The 19,458-nt window shown below is 45.1% G+C and overlaps 1 protein-coding gene across 1 annotated transcript in view; it reads left to right on the top strand.

The window, feature by feature from the left end:
- Nucleotides 1–2,092: 2,092 nt before the first annotated feature.
- NRDE2 (NRDE-2, necessary for RNA interference, domain containing) overlaps nucleotides 2,093–19,458 on the top strand; it is a 39,962-nt gene continuing 22,596 nt past the window's right edge. The window contains exons 1-3 of the mRNA XM_089661660.1: nucleotides 2,093–2,289; nucleotides 5,932–6,107; nucleotides 12,448–12,834. Of these exons, the coding sequence (XP_089517786.1) occupies nucleotides 2,244–2,289; nucleotides 5,932–6,107; nucleotides 12,448–12,834 (609 nt within the window). The 5' untranslated portion in view covers nucleotides 2,093–2,243. The remainder of the gene's footprint in view (nucleotides 2,290–5,931; nucleotides 6,108–12,447; nucleotides 12,835–19,458) is intronic.

Here is a 19,458-nt window from a genome sequence, read left to right as displayed (position 1 = left end):
CCAGTCTCTGCACGAGCAGAGCTTACATTCCAATGTCCCACACCATTCACACACATTACTATCATTATACTTTTATATATTGTAGCTCTGTTATAAAGATGTTGTATATCACATCACCTAAATCTGTTTCTGTAGTGCATGTTCAAACCTGACCCTAGGTTCACATCTGTGCGGGTGGTGCCGCTGCGGATCCGCACGAAAATCCGTGCAGCTGCACCACCCGCACAAAGAAATGTGTAACCGTGGGCGGGTGCCATTAGTTGTAATGGCACACCGCCCGCACTGGAAAACGCAACCTTACTGGGAACCGAGGTTCCCGTGCGGGCTGCGTTTTCCAAAGTAGTGCAGGGACTTCTTCCCTGCGTGTCATGGGCACGGGAGTCCATTCAAATGAATGGGCTCTCGTGCCCGAGCAAAACGTGGCCCACACGGCCGCATAGATGTGAACCGGGGGGGTAATACCGTAAATTATAAGATATTAGATTTTTACTCCAGGAGTATATAGAGAGTTCAGAAATGCTTAAATAATCAGGGTGGATTTGATGTAAATCACTAGTCAGTCAGGCTGGATGTAAATCCTAGTTTTCTACATAAAGACTAATTCTTGCCGGTATAACTGTAATATACAAGTAAATGAAGATTTTTAGAATAACTTTTCATATTAGTTTTTTTATCTCCAGTTTAATAGGTTAATCATTCATATTTGGACAACTTTTCTGTTGTACTTAGGAAGGAGAAAAATAATCATTACCTTAATAATAACAATTTAAATAGATTTATTCAACTGAAACAATAACATTCCAGCATATGGTATTCGCTTAAACATCCATGTTTGTTATCTAATTTGGCTAAACAAAATATATATATTTTAAGACACTTAGACTGTCGGCCCCTTCCTCCTCACACTGTCAGCCTCTCCCTCCTCCTCACACTGTCGGCCCCTCCCTCCTCGCACTGTCGGCCCCTCCCTCCTCGCACTGTCGGCCCCTCCCTCCTCACACTGTCGGCCCCTCCCTCCTCCTCGCACTGTCGGCCCCTCCCTCCTCCTCGCACTGTCGGCCCCTCCCTCCTCCTCGCACTGTCGGCCCCTTCCTCCTCGCACTGTCAGCCCCTTCCTCATCCTACTGTCGGCCCCTTCCTCCTCACACTGTCGGCCCCTCCCTCCTCCTCGCACTGTCGGCCCCTCCCTCCTCCTCGCACTGTCGGCCCCTCCCTCCTCCTCGCACTGTCGGCCCCTTCCTCCTCGCACTGTCGGCCCCTCCCTCCTCGCACTGTCGGCCCCTCCCCCTCACACTTCGTTTCACTTTCTTCTTGTGCAGATCTATTCCGCTCCAAACAATCAGAAAAATATTGTTTCTATTCTATTCACTGAACTTCTTGCACCTTGGCACTGAAGGGGTTGATTCTGTATTCATAGGTTTGTAGAAGTTAGGATGAAGGTCTTTTTCTTAACTCTGTTCATGTTATAACATTTTTGCTGTGAAGAGGCCTGTGATCTCCGCTGAGTCACATTCAGTTTTGAGAACTGCAAAAGTAAACCAACATCTGTGATAATATCTTGTAGGCAGAGAAACTGCCCAATAATCTTACAGAAACCTCTGGAGAGCGACATTGTGAATGGATTCATGGAATTTATTTACCAAAAATTAAACATACACAGCCTTATTCTACATAATTAACAAACTAATCTTTATTTCATGATGGAATAACCTTTGGATGGTAATATATTTTCCTCAAAAAGCATTTTATTCAAAAAAATCCGATTTAAATCAAAAAAATCCGATTTAAATCAAAAAAATCCGATTTAAATCAAAAAAATCCGATTTTTTTTTTTTTTTTTTTTTTTTTTTTTTTTTTTTTTAAAAAAAAAAAAAAATTCATTGATTTTTATCCACCCTGATTACAATGTAACTAACCCCATTGGATTTTAGTTGACTAAAATATGACCAATACTAAAATGATTCAGATGACTAAAACTAAAATGGCATTTGACGGAAAATAATGAACACTGCTGTCAAAGACCTCTCCTTTGATCACGATCGACAATCTTCCTGCCCCCCCGTTGTGCCATAAGCTGTTGTCTGGGCACTGGGAAACCGGAGCTGAGAGACATTGATGTAGAGCACTGTGGTGATTAGAACTTTTGTCTCCTGTCCTTTTTTTAGGTGGAGTTTTTTGAGCCTTTTTGGGACAGCGGTGAACCTCGATTTGGAGAAAAGGGGGCAAAGGGTTGGAGCTCATGGATGCGCCAGCAAGAAAGAGGAGGCTGGGTGGTCGTCAATAACTTGGGTAATCTTACCGTACCTTTCTAGTAGATTGAATTTCTTGATTTGGTCTTCAATGTTTTCTTACATGTCTATCTGCACATATGCAGCAATTAACCACTTCCTGTCCGGCCGTTGTATATAAATGGCCGGACGGTGGCAGTGCAGGGTTGGGTGGCTGTTTATAAATGGCCTCTCCGCCCCCTGCTTGTGCCGGGGAGCGCGCAGCACTGCGATCCGATGCCCGCTGTGTCCTCCGGACACAGCGAAACACCGATCGTCGTACGGGACCTCTGTACAAGGCCCCGATCATGTGATCACTGATTGGCCAAACCGTGATCACATGCAGAGTAGTAAGCAAGATGTCACTTCTGACATCATTGCTTACTACGTGTGAAAGATCATAGAGGTCACATGGTACAAGGCCATTCACAACAGCCTTGTACCATGTGACAAGCTGTGACCAATCACAGCTCACACAGTAGTTCTCAATGGCTGCAAGAATGCAGCCAGAGAGGAGAAATGATTGCTTTTACAGCCTTTATGGGTGTAAAAGGAATCGGTGTAAAAAAAAAAAAAAACATAATCACCCTCCACAAGTAGTACAGTGTCATCATGGTGCTAGGATGACAGTATGTAAAAAAATAAAATATAAATGTAAAAAAAAAGTTTAAAAATTATAATTTTTGGTTATAAACTAATTTGAGTTTTTTTTTTCTTTTTCTAAAAAGATAACGGAATAAATTTTGGCCCACATTTATGATGAAATATTATTTATTTGTAGAATTTTATAAGAAAAACACTTTTTAAAAAATTTTTGGGACTTTTTCATTTATATAGCAAAAACAAAATAAAAATCCCAGTGGTAAATAAATACCACCAAAATAAAGCTTTATCTGTCTCAAAAAAATGCTAAAAAATTCATACGGGTACAGTGTCCGGACAGGAAGTGGTTAAAGTGCTTCTCTGTTACTAATTAACACATTACTTGAAAACAAAACAAGTCCAAAAGCAGTCCCATCTAGAGTGATACAGGCATTGGAGAAGAATTGGGGTTTCATAATCCTGCACAAATGTGCCACCAACACGATCAAACAACCAAGGTGATATAAGGATGGCGTCTTACCAACTTCCCATGACCCTCTTAGACTGAAGAGTGGTCTTAAAGCGTTTATATGACCTCTCAGGGCGTCCCAAGTCACCCTCAATGGAACCCAGGAACACCCTCACTCATACATATGTAAACTGAGTGTCACCATATCCACCATGAAAAGTAAAAAAGACAAAAACCTCTTAAAAGCTTTATTGTAATCCAAAAATTGCAAAATGCGCCTGTAAATAAATGTACCAGACCGTCATCCACAAATACTTCATGGAACGTGGTGAAGTGTGGTGACGTTAGCAAAAGGCTCCACCCAATGTGTTTCGTCAGCAAGATGCCTTTTGGGGCAAACCTGGAAGCTGATTGGTTTCTATGCAGAGCTGCACCAGTTTTGGTAACTAGCCCCCTATGCATCCAGAAATGAATGCCTAGAACACGAGCAGTCTGCATTATGAGCATTTGTCCCTGGGTGTAGCTTTCAGGCCCTCAGAGCTTTGTAGGGTTGAACGGTGCCCCTGTAGCCTCTCTCTGCACCTAAACACCAGAGTCTCATGCATCCAGGACTAAATGGCCAGCGCTCATGAAGCCTAAATGTGGCTCTTAGGCTCCATGTACACGGGAAGTTTGGAAAACACTTCTGAATGATGGAAACTGACTGCTGGAAAACGTTGGTTAAAAAATGTCAGTTTAGCCGCGTTTTCATACCGCATTTATGCGCGTTTATGAGCATTTGTGTTTAGAAGCGTTTTTTAAAGATTACCTCAGGAGACCTTCCGAAATGCACAGAATGCACTGTGTCCGGACTGGAAGGGGGGGAAAGTGTCCGGACTGGAAGGGGGAGAAAGTGTCCGGACTGGAAGGGGGGGAAAGTGTCCGGACTGGAAGGGGGTGAAAGTGTCCGGACTGGAAGGGGGTGAAAGTGTCCGGACTGGAAGGGGGGGAAAGTGTCCGGACTGGAAGGGGGGGAAAGTGTCCGGACTGGAAGGGGGGGGAAAGTGTCCGGACTGGAAGGGGGGGGGAAAGTGTCCGGACTGGAAGGGGGGGAAAGTGTCCGGACTGGAAGGGGGGGAAAGTGTCCGGACTGGAAGGGGGGGAAAGTGTCCGGACTGGAAGGGGGTGAAAGTGTCCGGACTGGAAGGGGGTGAAAGTGTCCGGACTGGAAGGGGCTGAAAGTGTCCGGACTGGAAGGGGGGGAAAGTGTCCGGACTGGAAGGGGGGGGAAAGTGTCCGGACTGGAAGGGGGGGAAAGTGTCCGGACTGGAAGGGGGGGAAAGTGTCCGGACTGGAAGGGGGGGAAAGTGTCCGGACTGGAAGGGGGGGAAAGTGTCCGGACTGGAAGGGGGGGAAGCGTCCGGACTGGAAGGGGGGGAAGCGTCCAGACTGGAAGGGGGGGAAGCGTCCGGACTGGAAGGGGGGGAAAGTGTCCGGACTGGAAGGGGGTGAAAGTGTCCGGACTGGAAGTGGTTAATTGAACAGGCTGAAAAACAGTAAAAAATTAACTATTTCAGACATTTTGAGAGAAATAGAGAGAGCAGAAGCAGAGAGAGCAGTATGTGTGGAGATGACCTGTCTTCTCTGGTTGTATTCACTATGGATCCCATCATGAGCATAATGCGGCACGTTCTACCATTGTTTCCTTCACGTAAAACCTGGAACTGACTGCGCTGGTGTACCGGGTCCATTTGAATACATGGAAAACGCTTTGCATGCATTTCTGATGATGAAAAAAGGCTCTGGACATAGAACAGTTAAAAAAACGCTTCTAAATGCAAACGCTTATAAACGTGGTTAGACACGTTTACAAGCGTTTAGTGCTTGAAACGCTGGTAAAATGCCCAGAATGCACTGAAAAACAGTAAAGTATTAACTATTTCAGACATTTTGAAAGAAATAGAGAGAGCAGAAGCAGAGAGAGCAGTATGTGTTGAGATTAGCTGTCTTTTTTTTTTTTTTTTTTTTTGTGGTGTTTGGATGTGTTCCGGCTCATTTCTGTGCAGAAATTATTGCAGCAATGTCTAACAGATTTTATTTCATGCGAAACCTCAAAGTACGATGTACCGGGTCCATCTGAGTACTGGAAAAACGCTTTGCATGCATTTTTCATGATGAAAAAAGGCTCTGGACAGCATCTGGAAATGGAAGAGTTAAAAAAGAAAAAAAAAGAAAAAAAAACGCTGATAAAATCTACTCCTGAACGCAAGTTTGTTGCGTTCAAAAAAACGACTGTAAACTCAACTGCCTGTAAAGGACGCTGTGTACACGGACACAGAGGAGGACATTAGGGAGAGTTCAGGGGCTGCTGAAAAAAAACGCAGAAAAGCTCCTAAACGTCAGTTAATCAGCTGCAGTGTACATGGAGCCTTATAGCTTTACAAAGGCTTCTGATGGAAGCTGGGCAGGGAAAGGGCAGGAATGGTTCTCTGGTGATTCTCCATGACCTGCTTTGCACCTCGTCTTTTGCTTTCCAACATGTAAAGTGGTAATTTTGGGAATGCTTTGTGATAAAAGCAGGATCTTTAAAGGGGAACTCCTCAATGATCAGTTGTCGATGGCGTGTGTTTTCAGGGGAGGAGGACGAGGATGACGTGGAGGAGGAGCTTGATATAAAAGACAAGAGTCTTCCCCGTCATAGGATCTGGCTGGACATGGAGTGTGCGCGGGAGGCTAGACATTTCTTACCATGGCGAGCGGATCCGGATAAGAAGCAGACGGAGGAAGACTGCGAGGATCCCGAGAGACAGGTGAGGGAGTTCCCAGTCATCGGGTAAAGGACTTTATTTAAAAGATGACTCCGCCCTCCATTATTGCGCTGCAGATTTCAGAACATGTATGTATGTAGGGCTCTTTCACACTGATAGTAATGCTTACCGCCCTCTTAACCGTTTCAATACCGGGCAATTTTACACCTTCCTGCCCAGGCCATTTTTCAGGTTTCAGCGCTCTCACACTTTGAATGACAATTGCGCGGTCATACAACATTGGACTAAAATTTTATCATTTTCTTCACACAACTAGAGCTTTCTTTTAGTGGTATTTAATCATCGCTGGAGTTTTTATTTTTTGCTAAATTAACAAAAAAAGACCAAAAAATTAAAAAAAAAAAAACACATTTTTCTTTGTTTCTGTTATAAAAGTTTACAAATAAATAATTGTTCTTCATAAATGTAGGCCGAGATGTATTCTGCTACATGTCTTTGGTGAAAATAACCCAAATTAGGATGTATTTTTTAGTTTGTAGGAAAGTTATAGAGTTCACAAACTATGGGATAGATCTGAATATTGATCAATCCTGAAGTACTGACAGCCAATCTAATTTCTTGAGGTCCAAGAATGTCAGAACAGTACAGATATCCCCCAAATGTCAGGACGGTACAGATATCCCCCAAATGTCAGAACAGTACAGATATCCCCCAAATGTCAGGACAGTACAGATATCCCCCAAATGTCAGAACAGTACAGATATCCCCCAAATGTCAGGACAGTACAGATATCCCCCAAATGTCAGGACAGTACAGATATCCCCAAATGTCAGAACAGTACAGATATCCCCCAAATGACCCCTTTTTGCAGAGTAGACAGTCCGACGTACTTAATAAGATTCATGGCGAGTTTTATGAAGTTGTATTTTTTTGTCATAATTTTTTGGAAAATGAAAAAATGAAAAAATTTATTTTCACTATTTTTTTTTTTACATACTGTCACCAGTGCAGTACAGCGTCATCATATAACTGGCATGGCGGTGATCAGGGATACTGACTGGTGACAGTATAAAAAAAATATATATATATTTTTTTAATTTTTTTTAATTTTTTTATTATATTTAATTTTTTATTACATTTTTTTTTATTTTTTTTAAGATTTTTTTTTCATATTTTACTTTAACCAAAGTAGTGCAATGTTACCATAGTAACATTGTACTACTTTGGGGAAGTGATCAGTATTTTTTTTTTTACACAATTTGCTCATAGCAAAGAATTACTTTGCTATAAGCAAGCATTTACCTGAATGAAATCGATTCATTCAGCTTTTTTTTTTTTTTTTTTTTTTGTGCTTAGCTGTGATTTGGTCACAGCTAATCACATGACATGTGCATGTGATTAGCTGTGACCATTCACAGCTAGGCACTAGTATACAATGGATGGCATCATGAATGAAGCCATCCATTGTATACAACTGTCATGTGACCTGCTGTGATTGGTCACAGCAGGTCACATGGTACCAGCAACGGGAGCCGGTACTTGGATCTGTCATCGGCCGTGTCCGAGGTGCACGGCCGCTGACAGATCGCACTGCTGCGCCGCTCTGCATTAGTGCAAACGGCGCATGTGCGGGAGCACGCCAAATGGCGTGCACCCGGAATGGAGAGACACATCTGAAGCCGCCAAACGGCCATTGGCCGGGCGGCTAATGGTTAAAATCCATCTGCAGTGGATGAGCTGGGGGAAAATAAAACTGTAGCTCAGCCGCATGTTTTTAGCTGTTTTTCCCTGGCTGCCAGTGTGAAAGAGTCCTCTCTTACCCCCGGTTCACATCTATGCGGCCGTGCGGGCTGCGTTTTGCTCGGGCACGAGAGCCCATTCTTTTGAATGGACTGCCGTGCCCGTGACATGCGGTGAAAGAAGTCCCTGCACTACTTTGCCCTACTTTACACTCCCTTCACCCTGAAAACCCATCTCTTCAGGGAAGCCTACCCTGCCCTCACCTAACAGCCGATCTCCTCCACTCCTCCTACCACTCCATCCCCCACTGCCATCTCCTCCTGTACCACCTTCCCCTCCCTCCTAGATTGTAAGCTCCAAGGACCAGGGCCCTCGAACCCCTCATGTATGGTTTTGTTACTGTCTTGTCTCATGTTCTGTCCCCCCCACTATAATGTACAAACTTTTTGGCGCCATATAAATACTGTATAATAATAATAATACTTTGGAAAACGCAGCTCGCGCAGGATCCTCGGTTCCCAGTACGGTTGCATTTCCCAGTGCGGGCGGCGTGCCATTAGAAGTAATGACACCCGCCCGAGGGTCCGCAATTCTCTGTGCGGGTGGTGCGGCTGCACGGATTTTTGTGCGGATCCGCAGCGGCACCACCCGCATAGATGTGAACCGGGGGTTAGGGTTTTTTTTTTTTTTTTTGAGTGGGGAAGTGTTGAAACCCCTCTCAGGGGTTTATTGCCGTCTGTGTCCCTAACTGGTTAGATTTATCCTGTGTTCACACTATGAACTGTATGTGAATCGCACCGCATTCCTGTGCAATTCACGTGTGATTCTGTGCGGTGCCATTTCAGCCTATTTTGATTGGGTTCCAATTTGCACCTCATCACACCAAAGACCTGCAGGCACCTTTTTTTTGAGTCGTACTGGAACCGGATCGCATGGTTGTTTTTTACCTTTGCGACCTGCTTTTGGGGTGTCATTAACTTTGAATTGACACCCACGGCAGATCACAAAACACAGCGCATTTGCAATGTGATATGGGAAATGCACAAGGATCGCAGATTTTCCTGTATCTGCATCAGTGTGAACTGAGACCTAATATTGAAGAGATTTCCTCTCAGTTCCTGTGGACAGAAATCAGGGAAAATCTCCCAAATGTGACACAGTACCAAAAAAAAAAAAAAAAAAAAAAAAAAAAGAGACCCTGTCGGCAGACAGGTCATTTTACCACCAATCTTCCTGTTAGATTATATGTTCATTCAGTGCTGCTTAGTCATGTTAGTTTTCTGTAAAATCCCCCCTTGTGTAGACATCCAAAAGAAGAAAAAGATGGCTGCTGGGGTCTGCCTTCTACAGCCCCAGCAGACTCTAAGCAGTCACTCAAGTGACGCTCTGTAGTATTTGCTTTTGTTCCTTCCTTAGCAGCTACAGTCAGGTCCATAAATATTGGGACATCGACACAATTCTAACATTTTTGGCTCTATACACCACCACAATGGATTTGAAATGAAACGAACAAAATGTGCTTTAACTTCAGACTGTCAGCTTTAATTTGAGGGTATTTACATCCAAATCAGGTGAACGGTGTAGGAATTACAACAGTTTGCATAGGTGCCTCCCACTTGTTAAAGGACCAAAAGTAATGGGACAATTGACTTCTCTGCTGTTCCATGGCCAGGTGTGTGTTATTCCCTCATTATCCCAATTACAATGAGCAGATAAAAGGTCCAGAGTTCATTTCAAGTGTGCTATTTGCATTTGGAATCTGTTGCTGTCAACTCTCAAGATGAGATCCAAAGAGCTGTCACTATCAGTGAAGCCATCATTAGGCTGAAAAAAACAAAACAAACCCATCAGAGAGATAGCAAAAACATTAGGCGTGGCCAAAACAACTCTTTGGAACATTCTTAAAAAGAAGGAACGCACCGGTGAGCTCAGCAACACCAAAAGACCCGGAAGACCATGGAAAACAACTGTGGTGGATGACCAAAGAATTCTTTCCCTGGTGAAGAAAACACCCTTCACAACAGTTGGCCAGATCAAGAACACTCTCCAGGAGGTAGGTGTATGTGTGTCAAAGTCACCAATCAAGAGAAGACTTCACCAGAGTGAATACAGAGGGTTCACCACAAGATGGAAACCATTGGTGAGCCTCAAAAACAGGAAGGCCAGATTAGAGTTTGCCAAACAACATGTAAAAAAGCCTTCACAGTTCTGGAACAACATCCTATGGACAGATGAGACCGACATCAACTTGTACCAGAGTGATGGGAAGAGAAGAGTATGGAGAAGGAACTGCTCATGGTCCATCGCATACCACCTCATCAGTGATCATGGTGGTGGTAGTGTCATGGCGTGGGCATGTATGGCTGCCAATGGAACTGCTTCTCTTGTATTTATTGATGATGTGACTGCTGACAGAAGCAGCCGGATGAATTGTGAAGTGTTTCGGGAATATTATCGGCTCATATTCAGCCAAATGCTTCACAACTCATTGGACGGTTCACAGTGCAGATGGACAATGACCCAAAGCAGACTGCAAAAGACACCAAAGAAGTGGAATGTTCTGCAATGGCCAAGTCCATCACCTGACCTGAATCCGATTGAGCATTTCACTTGCTGAAGACAAAACTGAAGGGAAAATGCCCCAAGAACAAGCAGGAACTGAAGACAGTTGCAGTAGAGGCCTGGCAGAGCATCACCAGGGATGAAACCCAGCGTCTGGTGATGTCTATGCGTTCCACACTTCAGGCTGTAATTGACTGCAAAGGATTTGCAACCAAGTATTGAAAAGTGAAAGTTTGATTTATGATTATTATTCTGTCCCATTACTTTTGGTCCCTTAACAAGTGGGAGGCACATATGCAAACTGTTGTAATTCCTACACCGTTCACCTGATTTGGATGTAAATACCCTCAAATTAAAGGTGACAGTCTGCAGTTAAAGCACATCTTGTTTGTTTCATTTCAAATCCATTGTGGTGGTGTATAGAGCCAAAAATGTTAGAATTGTGTCAATGTCCCAATATTTATGGACCTGACTGTATATAAAATATTATGTATGGAGTGGAGGAGCTTGGCCAGCACAGGCCGTGTGGCAGTGCGATCTCTGGTGCAATGGTTTCCAGGCTCCGGCAGCCAAAAATAATAAATGCACATTTTTTTACTTGCGGTAGTTCTCAGCCTCACCTGAGAAACCATTGAACGATCCCGGCGCTGGGCATAGAGATGAGTGAAGGAAAGATGGCCTCCACTCATCTCTATGCTCTTGGAGGACCGGAGCCATGTCACTTCCGGTTCCGGCAAATTTTTTTTTTTTTTAAGCGCTAGATCAATGCTTTTTTTTTACCCAATGCTTTACATTGCAGAGGAGAGATGTGGGGTCTTATTGACCCCACATCTCTCCTTAAAGAGGACCTGTCACTAATTAGTTCTATCACAAGGGATGCATGCATTTCTTGTGATAAGAATAAAAGGGATTAAAATTTTTTTTTTAAAGGGACCGTTCAAAAAAGAACAAAAAACTAAGCTTTTTTTTAAAATGTATTTAATGCTTAAATGCCCCTGCCCCCCCGTGCTCGCACATAGTGGTGAACACAGACATAGGTCATGCCCACATATGTAAATGGTGTTCAAACCACACACGTGAGGTATCGCCACGAACGTCGGGGCAAGAGCAATAATTCTCGCAGTAGACCTCCTCTGTAACTTTACACTGCTAACCTGTAGAAATTTTTAAAGCATCACCCATGGAGATTTTTAAGTGCCGTAGTTTCAAGTCATTCCAAGAGCGTGCGCAATTTTAAAGCGTGAGATGTTGGGTATCTATTTACTCGCCGTATTATCCTCTTACATATTTTACAAAAAAATTGGAGTATATATTGTGTTGTTTTTTTTAATCAAAGTGTATTTTTCCCCAAAAAATATATATTCACGTTTAAAAACTACGCATTTCGGTGAGATGTTTGGTATCTATTTACTCGCCGTAACATCCTCTTACATATTTTATAGAAAAATTGGGGTATATATTTTGTTTTTTTTTTCTTTTTTTTTTAATCAAAGTGTATTTTTTCCCAAAAAATATATATTCATTTTTAAAAACTACGCATTTCGGTTTCAGTTTTCGGCCAATTGCATTTTGAATTTTTGGTTTTGGCACCAGAACTTTCATTTCGGTGCACCACTACTGTCAGGGGCCTGTTGGCATGGGCACATCTGCAGTGCTGGATTTGCAGAACCCAGTGCTGGCAATGGACTTGAACATTGGATTTAGGCGAGTATATCTTGTCTCACGTAGCGAGGATAAAAGCCCATGCAGGGTGTATTAGAGGTCGGGGGCGGAAGGGGGGTTATGTTTTGTCCACAGAAGGGTTTTAATAAACATAGCATAAAGCAGTAAGACATTTGAAGTGAACGGAGAATGGGGATGATGCACTAAACCTGGAGAGTGCAAAATTTGTTGCAGCTGTGCATGGTAACCAATCAGCTTCTAACTTCAGCTTATTCAATAAAGCATTGACAAAAAACCTTGAAAGCTGATTGGTTTCTATACATATCTGCACCAGATTTTGCACTCTCCAGTTTTAGTAAATCAACCCCCTGTATGAATCTTTGTCTGTATTCTGCTCACGGGCCATTTCCTGTTACAGGTCCTCTTTGATGACCTTGGACCATCTATGTTCAGAATCACCAGCCCAGCAATGAAGTTCCAGTTGATGCTGTCCTTCCTGCAGTTCCTGGGTGTCCCCTGTGGCCCTCGGCCTCCTCCAACCTGTCTATACCTGGCCCTGGATGAGCTCTCCCTCTTTGATCACATGTCAGCCAGTGAGAGGTTGTTGACTTCAATCGAGCCACCCCTGGCCGGGGTCAGTACGGTCGGTCACCTCAACACAGTGAGCAGAGGGAGGCAGCAGATCGGTCAATGTAAGGAAGGTGAACGCTTCATACAGAACGTCTTCCAATTTGCAATGTCCTTGTTCCAGGGACAACAGAAGATGGAGCTGTGTGTCTGCTGGCTGCAATATGAAATCTCCAAGGTAATGGAACCTGATAAATGCCAGACATCACTCTTTTTCTTTATAAACTGGGGATATATAGAAAACCATAAAAGGATTTTTTTAAACTATTATACCATGCTGTTAACTCTTCGATACTAAAATTTTTTAAAGTGACCCTTACATAGTTAGTCTGGCTGAAAAAAGACAAAAGTCCATCCAGTTCAACCATTAAAAAAAAAAAAAAAAAAAGTTATAATCCTACACCCACAGTTGATCCAGAGGAAGGTAAAAAACCCAGCAAAGCACGATCCAATTTGCTCCTGCTGGGAAAAAAATTCCTTCCTGATCCCCCGAGAGGCAATCGGATATTCCCTGGATCCAGGGACTTTTTTAAAGCAATCCACTGAGCTGGCCAGAACCAACTCTTGAGGGAGTCTATTCCACGTTTTCACAGCTCTCACTGTGAAGAAACCTTTCCGTGTTTGGAGATTACATTTCTTTTCCTCCAGACGTAAAGAGCACCCCCTTGTCCTCTGTGATGACCTCAGGGGGAATAACTCTACACCAAGTTCACTATATGAACCACTGATGTATTTATAGATGGAGATCATATCCCCCCTTATGTATTATACATGGTGATCATATCCCCCCCTTATGTATTATACATGGAGATCATATCCCCCCTTATGTATTATACATGGAGATCATATCCCCCCTTATGTATTATACATGGAGATCATACCCCCTTATGTATTATACATGGAGATCATATCCCCCTTATGTATTATACATGGAGATCATATCCCCCCTTATGTATTATACATGGAGATCATATCCCCCCTTATGTATTATACATGGAGATCATATCCCCCTTATGTATTATACATGGTGATCATATCCCCCCTTATGTATTATACATGGAGATCATATCCCCCCTTATGTATGATACATGGAGATCATATCCCCCCTTATGTATTATACATGGAGATCATATCCCCCCCTTATGTATTATACATGGAGATCATACCCCCCATTATGTATTATACATGGAGATCATATCCCCCCCTTATGTATTCTACATGGAGATCATATCCCCCCCTTATGTATTCTACATGGAGATCATATCCCCCCCTTATGTATTATACATGGAGATCATATCCCCCTTATGTATTATACATGGAGATCATACCCCCCCTTATGTATTATACATGGTGATCATATCCCCCTTATGTATTATACATGGAGATCATATCCCCCTTATGTATTATACATGGAGATCATATCCCCCCTTATGTCTTATACATGGAGATCATACCCCCCCTTATGTATTATACATGGAGATCATATCCCCCTTATGTATTAAACATGGAGATCATATCCCCCTTATGTATTATACATGGAGATCATATCCCCCCTTATGTATTATACATGGAGATCATATCCCCCCTTATGTATTATACATGGAGATCATATCCCCCTTATGTATTATACATGGAGATCATATCCCCCTTATGTATTATACATGGAGATCATATCCCCCCTTATGTATTATACATAGTGATCATATCCCCCCTTATGTATTATACATGGAGATCATGTCCCCCCCTTATGTATTATACATGGAGATCATATCCCCCCTTATGTATTATACATGGAGATCATATCCCCCTTATGTATTATACATGGAGATCATATCCCCCCTTATGTCTTATACATGGAGATCATACCCCCCCTTATGTATTATACATGGTGATCATATCCCCCTTATGTATTATACATGGAGATCATATCCCCCTTATGTATTATACATGGAGATCATATCCCCCCTTATGTCTTATACATGGAGATCATATCCCCCTTATGTATTAAACATGGAGATCATATCCCCCTTATGTATTATACATGGAGATCATATCCCCCCTTATGTATTATACATGGAGATCATATCCCCCCTTATGTATTATACATGGAGATCATATCCCCCTTATGTATTATACATGGAGATCATATCCCCCCTTATGTATTATACATGGAGATCATATCCCCCCTTATGTATTATACATGGAGATCATATCCCCCTTATGTATTATACATGGAGATCATATCCCCCCTTATGTATTATACATGGAGATCATATCCCCCTTATGTATTATACATGGAGATCATATCCCCCCTTATGTATTATACATGGAGATCATATCCCCCTTATGTATTATACATGGAGATCATATCCCCCTTATGTATTATACATGGAGATCATATCCCCCCTTATGTATTATACATGGAGATCATATCCCCCCTTATGTATTATACATGGAGATCATATCCCCCCTTATGTATTATACATGGAGATCATATCCCCCTTATGTATTATACATGGAGATCATATCCCCCCTTATGTATTATACATGGAGATCATATCCCCCTTATGTATTATACATGGAGATCATATCCCCCCTTATGTATTATACATGGAGATCATATCCCCCTTATGTATTATACATGGAGATCATATCCCCCTTATGTATTATACATAGTGATCATATCCCCCCTTATGTATTATACATGGAGATCATGTCCCCCCCTTATGTATTATACATGGAGATCATATCCCCCCCTTATGTATTATACATGGAGATCATATCCCCCTTATGTATTATACATGGAGATCATATCCCCCTTATGTATTATACATGGAGATCATACCCCCCCTTATGTATTATGCATGGAGATCATATCCCCCTTATGTATTATACATGGAGATCATATCCCCCCTTATGTATTATACATGGAGATCATATCCCCCCCTTATGTATTATACATGGAGATCATATCCCCCCCTTATGTATTATACATGGAGATCTATGTATTATACATGGTGATCATATCCCCCCTTATGTATTATATACGGCGATCATATCCCCCCTTATGTATTATACATGGAGATCATATCCCCCTTATGTATTATACATGGAGATCATACCCCCCATTATGTATTATACATGGAGATCATATCCCCCCTTATGTATTATACATGGAGATCATATCCCCCCTTATGTATTATACATGGAGATCATATCCCCCCTTATGTATTATACACGGAGATCATATCCCCCCTTATGTATTATACATGGAGATCATATCCCCCCCTTATGTATTATACATGGAGATCATATCCCCCCCTTATGTATTATACATGGAGATCATATCCCCCCCTTATGTATTATACATGGAGATCATATCCCCCGTTATGTATTATACATGGAGATCATATCCCCCCCTTATGTATTATACATGGAGATCATATCCCCCCTTATGTATTATACATGGAGATCATATCCCCCTTATGTATTATACATGGAGATTATATCCCCCCTTATGTATTATACATGGAGATCATATCCCCCCCTTATGTAATATACATGGAGATCATATCCCCCCTTAATCTCCTCTTCTCAAGACCATGTCACCTTGCTCACTCTGGCGGGTTGACAGGGCCAGTGTGCTGGGGACCCCTTTTGTCCTGTGCACCTTTCTCCTTTTTTCGCCAGTTTCAGATGAATCGGAGCAGCTGTCATCTTCTTCAGTTTTGCTGCAGACATACTGGAAGTCTTTAGTTGTCCTGTAAAGACAAAGTCTGGGCTTCTGGTGTGTTTCTGTAGCATTGAAAAACAGAAACAAAAAAAGAGTCATACTCGCCTAGATGGATGCAGCATCGGTTCGATGCGTCATCTGTACGCCACCACTTCTAAGACAGAGAACTGAGCGATGAAACACTGCTATCATTCTCTGTCAGTCGCCGGCTCTCTTCTCTGTCCCTCCAGTACTCCCTGCAGTGCTGGGCTGTGGAGGGAGCGGCTCAGGCCCTGAGCAGCATGCTTAGAGGCTGAGCCAAATGCTGGTTAGGTTTCTGGGTGGATCCTGACAATATGGCTGGATCCTTGCAAAGCCTGGACCAGCTTTGTGATGTCAGTTGAGGGCAGGTTTTAGCCCGCTGTCAGCAGAAAACACGCCACAGGAGTGCCCAGCTAAGTGCACTCCTGTGATACACAGAAGTAGGGCCAAAAGAGATCTGGCCCTGCTTCTCCTTCGAGGAATAGGTTGCCTCCAGGTGAGCCTGCTGTCTGTCTGTACTCGTATATCTTCCTGTAGTCAGGAAAGCTCCGTTTACAGTTGGGGACCACACTTATCAGAGGTGCCTTCATGCTGTAGTGTGGCTTCCACTAGTAATAGAGCTTAGAGTGTTACTAAACCCACAACAGTACAATCAGTCTGTAGATGTAGCAAAGCATGCTTGTTATACTCACTGTGGGACCTAAGGGGTTAATCCTCCGCACTGTGTAAAAAGGCTGTTTGATCCTGTCTTCTCTGATCCTCCCCTTCTACTGTCCCCAATCCATCTGCTGATAGAACAGAGCCTTGGGGACAAGCTGCACATGCTCAGTTTGGTGTGTATTGCTAGAGAGTTTTTTGTTTGTTTTTTTTTCTTGGGCGGGTGCATGTGATCAGCACAGGGCTATTCAGCACTGTCCAGGCAGAGAGTCAAAGGTCCTGCAGCCTCATAGGGCAATCGGGAGAATGAAAACTCCTCCTACAAGCTTTAACTATTGCTCTGCTGGACACTGATAGAAGTCAAGACTGCTATATACTGCTGATGAGAAAAGGTATTTTGCAGTTTATATTTACTGAAGTAATTGCATTTCCATGTTGTAGTGTACTGTGGGAGAGCGGATATAGTGAATGCGGGGTCCGGGGAGAGCGGATATAGTGAATGCGGGGTCTGGGGAGAGCGGATATAGTGAATGCGGGGTCCGGGGAGAGCGGATATAGTGAATGCGGGGTTCGGGGAGAGCGGATATAGTGAATGCGGGGTCCGGGGAGACCAGATATAGTGAATGCAGGGTCCGGGGAGAGCGGATATAGTGAATGCGGGGTCCGGGCAGAGTGGATATAATGGATGCGGGGTCCGGGGAGAGCGGATATAGTGAATGCGGGGTCCGGGCAGAGTGGATATAGTGAATGCGGGGTCCGGGGAGAGCGGATATAGTGAATGCGGGGTCCGGGCAGAGTGGATATAGTGAATGCGGGGTCCGGGGAGAGCGGATTTAGTGAATGCAGGGTCCGGGGAGAGCAGATATAGTGAATGCAGGGTCCGGGGAGAGCGGATATAGTGAATGCGGGGTCCGGGGAGAGCGGATATAGTGAATGCGGGGTCCGGGGAGAGCGGATATAGTGAATGCGGGGTCCAGGGAGAGCGGATATAGTGAATGCGGGGTCCGGGGAGAGGATATAGTGAATGCGGGGTCCGGGGAGAACGGATATAGTGAATGCGGGGTCTGGGAAGAGTGGATATAGTGAATGCGGGGTCCAGGGAGAGCGGATATAGTGAATGCGGGTTCCAGAAAGAGCGGATATAGTGAATGCGGGGTCCGGGGAGAGCGGATATAGTGAATGCGGGGTCCGGGGAGAGCGGATACAGTGAATGCGGGTTCCAGAAAGAGCGGATATAGTGAATGCAGGGTCCGGGGAGAGTGGCTATAGCGAATGCGGGGTCCGGGGACCGGATATAGTGAATGCGGGGTCAGGGGAGAGCGGATATTGTGAATGCGGGGTCCGGGGAGGGCGGGTATAGTGAACGCCGGGTCCGGGGAGGGCGGGTATAGTGAACGCCGGGTCCGGGGAGGGCGGGTATAGTGAACGCCGGGTCCGGGGAGGGCGGGTATAGTGAACGCCGGGTCCGGGGAGGGCGGGTATAGTGAACGCCGGGTCCGGGGAGGGCGGGTATAGTGAACGCCGGGTCCGGGGAGGGCGGGTATAGTGAACGCCGGGTCCGGGGAGGGCGGGTATAGTGAACGCCGGGTCCGGGGAGGGCGGGTATAGTGAACGCCGGGTCCGGGGAGGGCGGGTATAGCGAACGCCGGGTCCGGGGAGGGCGGGTATAGCGAACGCCGGGTCCGGGGAGGGCGGGTATAGCGAACGCCGGGTCCGGGGAGGGCGGGTATAGCGAACGCCGGGTCCGGGGAGGGCGGGTATAGCGAACGCCGGGTCCGGGGAGGGCGGGTATAGCGAACGCCGGGTCCGGGGAGGGCGGGTATAGCGAACGCCGGGTCCGGGGAGGGCGGGTATAGCGAACGCCGGGTCCGGGGAGGGCGGGTATAGCGAACGCCGGGTCCGGGGAGGGCGGGTATAGCGAACGCCGGGTCCGGGGAGGGCGGGTATAGCGAACGCCGGGTCCGGGGAGGGCGGGTATAGCGAACGCCGGGTCCGGGGAGGGCGGGTATAGCGAACGCCGGGTCCGGGGAGGGCGGGTATAGGGAACGCCGGGTCCGGGGAGGGCGGGTATAGGGAACGCCGGGTCCGGGGAGGGCGGGTATAGTGAACGCCGGGTCCGGGGAGGGCGGGTATAGTGAACGCCGGGTCCGGGGAGGGCGGGTATAGTGAACGCCGGGTCCGGGGAGGGCGGGTATAGTGAACGCCGGGTCCGGGGAGGGCGGGTATAGCGAACGCCGGGTCCGGGGAGGGCGGGTATAGCGAACGCCGGGTCCGGGGAGGGCGGGTATAGCGAACGCCGGGTCCGGGGAGGGCGGACGCGGGGTCCGGGGAGGGCGGGCACAGTGGATGCCATGTCCTTGGTTTAGTAACACATTAAGGCTAGGTTCACAT

The sequence above is a fragment of the Staurois parvus genome, unplaced genomic scaffold (genome assembly GCF_062004578.1).
Source record: "Staurois parvus isolate SC_StPar_1 unplaced genomic scaffold, SC_StPar_1.0 ptg001362l, whole genome shotgun sequence".
NCBI classification, from domain to species: domain Eukaryota; kingdom Metazoa; phylum Chordata; class Amphibia; order Anura; family Ranidae; genus Staurois; species Staurois parvus.
This window is presented reverse-complemented; position numbering and strand designations above follow the sequence as displayed.